The 8,542-nt window shown below is 43.1% G+C and overlaps 1 protein-coding gene across 2 annotated transcripts in view; it reads left to right on the forward strand.

Annotated features, from left to right (window-relative positions):
- The first annotated feature begins 271 nt into the window (after nt 1-271).
- The window catches only part of LOC119285450 (DNA mismatch repair protein MSH5), a 20,501-nt gene continuing 12,230 nt past the window's right edge, over nt 272-8,542 (forward strand). Inside the window, exons 1-13 of one of the 2 annotated variants that reach the window (XM_037564725.1) lie at nt 272-673; nt 2,445-2,476; nt 2,781-2,875; nt 3,060-3,140; nt 3,213-3,285; nt 3,866-3,929; nt 5,207-5,358; nt 5,629-5,730; nt 5,809-5,836; nt 5,905-5,936; nt 6,027-6,084; nt 6,183-6,269; nt 6,834-6,890. In XM_037564725.1, coding sequence (XP_037420622.1) covers nt 602-673; nt 2,445-2,476; nt 2,781-2,875; nt 3,060-3,140; nt 3,213-3,285; nt 3,866-3,929; nt 5,207-5,358; nt 5,629-5,730; nt 5,809-5,836; nt 5,905-5,936; nt 6,027-6,084; nt 6,183-6,269; nt 6,834-6,890 — 933 coding nt within the window. In that variant the 5' untranslated portion in view covers nt 272-601. Of the gene's footprint in view, nt 674-2,444; nt 2,477-2,780; nt 2,876-3,059; nt 3,141-3,212; nt 3,286-3,865; nt 3,930-5,206; nt 5,359-5,628; nt 5,731-5,808; nt 5,837-5,904; nt 5,937-6,026; nt 6,085-6,182; nt 6,270-6,833; nt 6,891-8,542 lie in introns of those variants that run through there. The other variant, XM_037564734.1, reaches the window with a different exon arrangement.

An 8,542-nucleotide genomic window follows, 5' to 3' on the forward strand; every position in this document is an offset into this window, starting at 1 on the left:
GTGTTTTTTTAATGTTTGATACGTCGCGTTTCTTTTTTGGAGAATGTTTGAATTTTTTTTAGTAAAGTTTGATTTTTCTTTTGAGGGGTTGGAGAATGTTTGATACGTCGCGTGATATTGCTAGTGTACGGTTGGATCGGACCGGCTACGGGCTGTGCAGCCCATCTTTCTTCTTGGTTGGGCCCAGGCTAGGTCGACGCTGCTTGAGTGACTGGCAAGCCCAAAAAGAAAAGAAAAAAAGACCGAGTGACTGGCCTGTGGGTGTGGGGTCAAGGCGTCGGGTGTCAGAGCAGCCGCAGCCGCAGCCGGAGCGGGTTCGCCGACGCCTCAATCCGCCTCGCCCATTCCCCCACCCGTCGCCGGCGAGACGCCTCCCTCCTCGTTCCCGTCCTCCTCATCGCGGCATCGCGTCCCCGCTGTCCCCACCCCGTTCGCCATCCTTGGCCGCTGGGGTTTGAGGAGTGAGGTTGCTTGCATCCAGCCATTAGTTGAATCCCGCCGACCTTCGCAGTCGCTGGGAGCGCCGGTCCGCCCCCCGCGGGGAGGCGAGCGGGAGGAGCCTCCGTGTAGAGGAGAGGGGGAGGCGAGCGAGCGAGCGTGAATGGACGAGGAGGAGGAGGAGCAGCTGGAGGAGGAGGAGGAGGAGGTGGCCGAGACGGGGATCGACTCCCAGGTGCGTATCGACTCATCATCCGAGTTCCTCGCCCCGACCGCCGCATTATACGCAGTATTTCGTTCTGGATCAAACGCCCCAGTTATCGCTGCGCCCGCTCGAATCGTGCCGTGGCCTTGTGGGAAGTGGAAACCCCCAATTTCGCGCGAAATGCCGTGTCCCCGATCTGGAATGTAGCCGGAGTTATTGTTTATTGCACTTGCCACACTCGTGTGCTTGTTGTGGCGTCGCATAGCTGCTTTTGATCTGATGCACATGCCAGTGCTCTGATTCGGTTCCATGATTATTTTAGTGCTGCTTTTGCTTCGGTTGCTCTCTAGCCTTTGAGCAACTGGTCCTAGAAAATGCGTTTAGAAGAGCACTTCATGCCACTTGAATCCATGTATGCAAGCGTCACATACTTCTTCCCTGCTATTTTAATGAGCATCCCTCTTAGCTTATGAATAGTTTCCAGGACTCGAGGTATGGAGCATATCGATGTTTTAGATGGTTGTGGCTTTGCGGCCTTGCCTTATAGATTTGGCATGCTTCAGTATTGCATGCCTCTTATACACAATTAATGTCCATTTGACGCGCCTTTCAGTAGAATGGTAGATTTTTAATGATGAATTATGATGAAGTTTGCTGCACAACTGTTTCGACTCAAAAATAGTTTCTAAATTGTGTGCATACCGTGGACACCAAAAAGGAAAGCCGTTCTGATTGAAGATTGCCTACTGCTTTAGCCTAAATGTGGAAGCATAGTATGCAAAGGTCGAGGGATTTTACTTGTGATAGGATGAAGTGTTTATGCTGTTTCGTTACTGGGAAGTCTTGTTCTGCATTCGATTGTGTTAGACGCTGTGTTTGCATTCGTTTGGATAATTGTTTTTGCCTAAAATCTAAATGGGCCTCTAGTATTTGGCAAATATTATTTTAACTTGTAAATTCTGTTGTTGGTTCTTATGTCACCGCATCCACAAACCTGAGCCTGATTTGAGAAATGTCTAATGTGTCTGACTTGATTGGATCAGTCTATCAAGCAGGTGGAGTTGTGGATTTTTGTAACACAAAATCTCTTATTTAACGTATTATTTGGCAATGTTTCTTCTGGATGTTTAAGTGCTTCTACACATCCCAGCACTGAAGAAAAGCCTAACCACAGAGAAAAAAACAACAACTAATGATTGCCCCATTATACCATTTGTATCTACGTATTTGTATGAGAGGTTAAATATTTTTTTTATCAGAATGTCAAGCAAGGTTATATGTTTATTCATGGCCATGAATAATTCTGAATGGATATCTTGGTTTACTGGAGAGTTAAACAGTACTACTGGCTGAATATATTCCTGAAATGTAAAGCAACTAGGAGGAGCGTGGTGTGTATACCTCTGAAGTTCTTAATAGTGCCTTCTTTGAGCTTCCTTCACATTTTTCAAGGATAAGGCCTCAAGATTTTAGTACAAGTAATGTTGGTATATTAAAACACCATTTTTTTTGAAGAGAATGCCATACTTGCCAGGGGCTTTCCTTTTGTTTTGATATTCATACATTGCAAAGCATGAATGACCTTGGATGGCTCACTTTGGAGTTTCTGTGACTTTGTTCTTCATTTATTAGACTGTTTTATGGCTTTGTGTTTAGGCCAAGTCGTACTTTCTGTTTCACACTCAATGATCTTAAAGATATGATTCTATATGCACGTGATACTTTGGTAACTCCAGAATATCTTATTCACACATTCGTGCTATGCAATGTGCTGACTGATTTTCAACTGATTGTGTTGCAGGTCCATATGGCTTGTGTAATGCAAGGGCGTAGGTAAACTTTAGATGTGTATTTAGTTTATTGAGATTTTTTTCCGTTATTTTACGAGATAAGCTTCTTTACTTGTATTTGTATCCTGCACAATATACTTTCCGAACGACATGGATACTAGTCCTCAGTAAAACAGAGTGCCCCCGCTGATTTGCAGAATAGTTTGTGTTCTAGTCTACCATTACACTGAGATTTCAAAGCTAAAAATTTCTTCTGTCGATTACTAGCACATCAATGTATTTGTTACAGTGGAATATAGAATATGAGTCAACTGCTTATAATACCTGCCACTTTCATGTGATATCAGGGTTGGAGTGTCATACTATGATTCAAATACGCGCCAGCTTTTTGTATTGGAAATCTGGGAAGATAGCGCTGGAGGATTCCCTCTGATTGATCTTGGTATGTTGTTGACTTAATACTACAGAAATCCAAATTTCAGGTTGTATGCTATGGATTTTTTTAAACGAAAAAATTGTTTTGGTAGAAAAATACTTTGACAATTTTTCCAGTGTGAAGTAATTTCAACATTTACAACAGTAAAAACTGCATAGCTGACTCTCTGTGTTGCTTGATTTTGGATCAGTGAAATGTCAAGCAAAACCAAGCACCATATATGCAAGTACAAAGACGGAAGAAGAACTTCTATCGGCTTTACAGAGAAATGGTTTGGACTGCAGCCAGTTCTTCAACTGATATCTTAAGTTCTCATCTGATTGTTTTGCATGGAATCACACAGATAGTAATGTTGACCCCCCTGTTGTGAAGCTCATGAAAAGCTCAACATTCACCTATGAGCAAGCCTGGCACAGGTCAGCAGTTTTGTGTACTCTTTACCTGATCACTAGACCAAGCACTTCCTTGAGTGAATTGAGAACTATGGTTTCTGCACCTTACTTATGCTTTACATGAATATCTTAAGGATTAATCAGATTTGACCATTTGGGTAGCACTAATCTGCTTATTTATTGGATATGTTGTTTCAATTGCTGTTTTGTACGTTAAATCAACTACATTTACCAAGTGTCAGTCCGAACTTGATTATGATTTTTGCAATAGTATAAGAGGATGGGTGCTTTTCAGTATCATTGTTTTGTCAGTGAAAAACAAATTAGCCTAACAACTGTAATTGAATGTTTTCGGTTTTGGATTTGGAGAAGGCTGAGAAACTCATCCATGTAGGTGTTTGATAACTTATGATATGAATGTTATTCTTGTTGTATATCTGTATTGATCCTGCTATGTGAGGAAGGAAAACACTTGTCAGTAACTAGAAAGTTCATTGCAGTCAATACATTTTGGGCTACTGTATCTCCATCTCGTGCATTTCCTAATTCTTCAACCTGATGAATTGATGATGAATTATCTGTGTATTGCTTGTCCAAATTGCAGATTAATATACTTGAAAGTTGCAGCAATGGATGATGGATTAAGTGTAAAAGAGAGGATTTGCTTTGTAAGTGATCTAAATGAGAATCTTACTGCTACCCTTTTCTACCTATATGTTTCACTTCTCCATAGGTTTCAAAAAGACCATCCCCAGCCATGATAAACTCTTATTCAGCATGGCCTTGAAGAAATCTATTTTATCATTGTTTCATTCAGTTTATAATTATATTTTCCTGATTTCTTCCACCCCACACTTGCTACAGTTGCCAAGAAAATCGGGATTTTGACCTCCTAAGAAATAACATATCTAAACTTTGAGGACATATGATTAGCGAGTAGTCCCTCTTTTGTTTATGGGTTCTTGTTCTCTTCCATTTATACAAATGCACAGGGCCACATGTACTATTGTTTCTGTTTCTCTACTTGATCAATAGCAGTGTTCCTATCCAGTTACTTTCCTTTTAAGAATTTTGGTGAAATTTATATGCTTAGGAATCTGAAGGTGGGAATTGTCAAAAATAACCCACTCTATTTTTATATTTTGTTTTGCGATTGTAGAACCAATTTTCTATACTGAAAATTACTGCCTACTGGTCGAAACAGTTACTTCATTTGCTTAGGGACTTCATACCATAGATCACATGAACTTCACGTCTTATGCATATAATTGCAAATGCAGTTGTATTACTTATACATCTTCAGTATCTGTATGTGAATCTACATCCTACAATCTGAATCTAACAAAACAGCGGTGTAGCTCCTTTTTATCTCTATTTGTAATAAAAAGCTTGCGTTTCTCTTTCTTTTGAGGGCATTGTGTCATTTTCTTGCCCTCAAAGTGGTGCAGGTGCCTTGGATCTCGCAGATCATTTATATAGATAGAGTCAACTTTTGTTTCTCGTAAATAGTTAATATTATCACGTTTGATATTTGAAAGCTCATGTTGCTCACACATTTTTAGAAAAAGTATAGTGTAACATTTGTTTTCATCAAGCTCTTGCATTGCATTTCTGGGTGGGAAGGTGTTACGCTTCTTCTGCTGGATGTACCTGTATACTATTTCTAGTCATTCTATGGAACATGCAATCAGGACATGCTCATTTTCTCACTAAATCTGTAATATATAATTAAAACTATGATCAGGATACTTGTACAATTCTTTTTTATCCCCTTCAAAAGTGATTCCTTTCAATATATCCTTGAAGTTAGGATATTTCCCATATTTGCCTCACATGAATTGCTGATAAACTCTTGCTAGTTGATGTTTCACCATTCATCTCGTTTCTTAGATCTTGTTAACCATTCTGTCCTTGCACAGTGAAATCATTTTGTGCGTACTTGCAGCTTAATTCCATGATGGATCTTGGAAGTGATGTTCAAGTTCGTGCTGCTGGAGGTCTTCTTGCTATATTAGATAGCGAGAGGCTTCTTGATACCCTTGAACAAATGGAAGGAGGAGCATCCATTGCAATTGATTCTGTCACACAGATCTCATTTTATCCTTCGATCTATGATTGTATTAGATGAACACCAACATGCTGATGCAGTCAATTTTAAATTACATCTTCCATCATGATACTTTATTTCAGATGCAACACATTTTTCGTTCATACTTTGGAACCAACTCAAGAAATTTATATAGCTCCACTGCCCTGTTGGAAGCAACTTAACAATTTATGTAGCTCACTGTAGGGTAATGCTATGTCATATATATTAGCAATTTGTTATGGTTAGTTTAGCACTGTATGCCTTGACATGCATCACAGAGACAGATTATTGAAACTTGATGCAGCTGCTCATGAGGCACTACAGATTTTTCAAGTGGATAAGCACCCCAGTTACATGGGAATAGGAAGAGCTAAAGAAGGGTAAGAACTAAGAATCTTGGATCTACGTGTTGTACCCTTACTCTGGTTCCAGTTTGTAATAGTAATATTAAACTGCAGGTTTTCAGTCTTTGGTATCCTCAATAAGGTAGCAAGCCTTTTTTTTCTTCCCTTTGTTTATTTTCTAGTAAGTTCACTGCTTTGTCTTAAATGTAGTGTGTGACACCTATGGGAAGACGTCTCTTGAGGTCAGTTTTCTATCTCTGCTAGTCAGTATCAGTGAAATAGGAATAAGTAACATTTTCTGAACTCTTATCTATTTCTATGCTTCATCTTAGAGCATGGTTCTTACGTCCCATAATTGATATCGATGTCATAAATAATCGCCTCAACACAGTATCCTTATTTTGAACAGTACAAAATCTTTCATCCCTTCTGACTTTTGATGCCAAAATGCCATTGGTTTGTGGTCCTGTGTTTCCTAGCAATTCTAGATATCTTTCTTCCTTTGCTGTGAAGAAGTAATGTCTGCACTGCGTCAGACTTTGAAGTCTGTGAGAGATGTTCCCCACATGCTCAAGGTTCTATTTAGTTTACTCTGTTCATGTACATTTTAAGGTATTTTATTTGTACCTCTGCTTGCTGTAATATAGTCAAAATCCCTTTGTCATGACAAGTCAGGTGTGTCTAAACTGAAGTGAAAAAAAAGATAATACGTGTTTGATAATGCTCTCTGGGTAAAACGATGGAGATTAGACTTAAGTGCCAGTTAGTTGCGTTACGTGAAGTTTTAACCTTCATGTACCTCCCTATAGTTCGTTTGGGTCATGGCCTGATGGCTATTGTTTGTCCACCCCGTTCCATCTTGCTACACACAATGTGAATTCGCTAAAACATAAGTTTACATGCTATCTTTGTTTATATCCGATCAATAGTTATTTATTGTAATTCTTAATTAATGAAATCGAGAGCTTGAGACATACTACTTTGGCCTGAAGTAAAAAGGAAACTCAAAAGTATTGTAAACAGTTGAAGCCATAGTGCTGATTAAGAATATCATGGTTATTCCTAGTTTCTTTGAGCATGCTGTATTCAGCTTCAGAGTTTTCAGATATGCCGAACTAACATTTTCCTCTTTTCTGAAGAAATTCAACTCTCCAAGTTCCAGCTGTACAAGCAGTGATTGGCACACATTTCTGAAGGTACCCAAAAAGCTTTATTTCCAAGTTCAAATACATGTTATCCTGGAACAGTATATCTCATGTCTGCCATTCTGGTCAATTAGTTCATTTATGCCTTTCATGCTAGTATCAATCCATTCCATTCCATCCTCAACGGATGGAGCTTCGCTTTACCGAAAAAGGCTTTCGCCCCACTTTATATATAAAGCAACAACCAACTTACAACGAGTGATACAACACCAGACGCACCCAAGGCAAGGTACAAAGATGCTAAGAAGCAGCTAAGGCCTTGTACAATGCAAGATGCTTGGAGAAATAAACCAGGCTTTTCTCAAGCACCGGTGCTTATTTGTAAAGGGTAGACGCTTAATTAGGCGTCTCCTCTAGAAATAAGCACCGGTGCTTTAAAAAAAACCTGTTTATTTTTCTAAGCACCTCCCTAAGCACCTAGCATTGTACAAGGCCTAACACTCCCACAACAAGTCCAAGTAAACAACAGATAGTCACTAAGCCTCACTAGGAAGTCAAGGGAGCACTCAACCGGGAACAAGCCACCGAGAAGAGACCAACCTACACGCTGTTGTTCTATGAGCCCCAAGGCGATTCGTTCAAGAAGGATACGCCACCGGAGTGCCGCCACCACCCAATCTAGAGGATCATGATTTTCATCCAGGGTATCTTGGAGGATATGGAGTAACCACGACGAAGCCTTCAAGAAGATGATGACCTCCACGGACGACGCCTCCGTCAGCCTAGGAAAGCCAGACAGGGTATTCACCCACGTAAACACACTCCGGCTCTGAATAAGGTTGCGGCCAGTCCCGGGGACAGACGTCGCATCACAGCCACCAATCGACAAGCACCAGCCGCCATGCCGCCCACATGTCCATGAAGACTAGCCCGCACCTGAGCCGCGAGCTCCGCCCACGAGCACGCCGCTCCCGCCACCAAGGCCGCCGCCCTGCATCCCGACGCTCAGAATACCAACGAAGGGACAGACTTGGAACCGACCTGCAAAACCCTAGCATAGCAGAGCCGCCGGTGACTGGACTGCCCCGAACAGCGATCTGGAGTCGGAGTCGCTAGGTAGGGGAAATGGGGAGAAGAGGAGCGGAGCAAGTCCGGACCAGCGCCCCCTGCGCCGGTGACGGGTAGAGACCACCCATCCCTCCTGCAACCTCCCCACACATCACCCCTGACGCCCCACCACGGCTCCCGCAGCTCCATGCAGGGCAATCGCAGCCACACGTCCACCGGCGAGGGCCGCCGGCCCGTCCGCACCCAGCCGCCAAAGAGGGCCTCTAGAGCGCCCATCCACCGAGGGACCACCGCATCACCAGCAGCCGCCGCGCCCCTGTAGCAGCTCGCCACGCGCTATCACGGTCACTCCCAGCACCACGACCACACCGGGTCGAGGCCAGCCCCCGCGCCGCCTGTCGAGGGAGAGCCGCCAGATCCAGGTCCGATTTGGGCTCGCGCCGCCACCACCACCATGGGCACATCCCTGCCGGTCACAGCACGTAGCCCACCACACCAGCGCCGCCGCACCCCACTAAGCGCTGCGCCCCCAAACGATGAGGCCGTCCCGCGCCGCCCACCACCACTCGAGGAGAAGAGGCCCCCCTCCCCCCCCTCCCCGCCAGTGAGCGCGGCGAGGGGACTGGAGGAGGGAA

The sequence above is a fragment of the Triticum dicoccoides genome, chromosome 1A (assembly GCF_002162155.2).
Source record: "Triticum dicoccoides isolate Atlit2015 ecotype Zavitan chromosome 1A, WEW_v2.0, whole genome shotgun sequence".
Lineage (NCBI taxonomy): Eukaryota > Viridiplantae > Streptophyta > Magnoliopsida > Poales > Poaceae > Triticum > Triticum dicoccoides.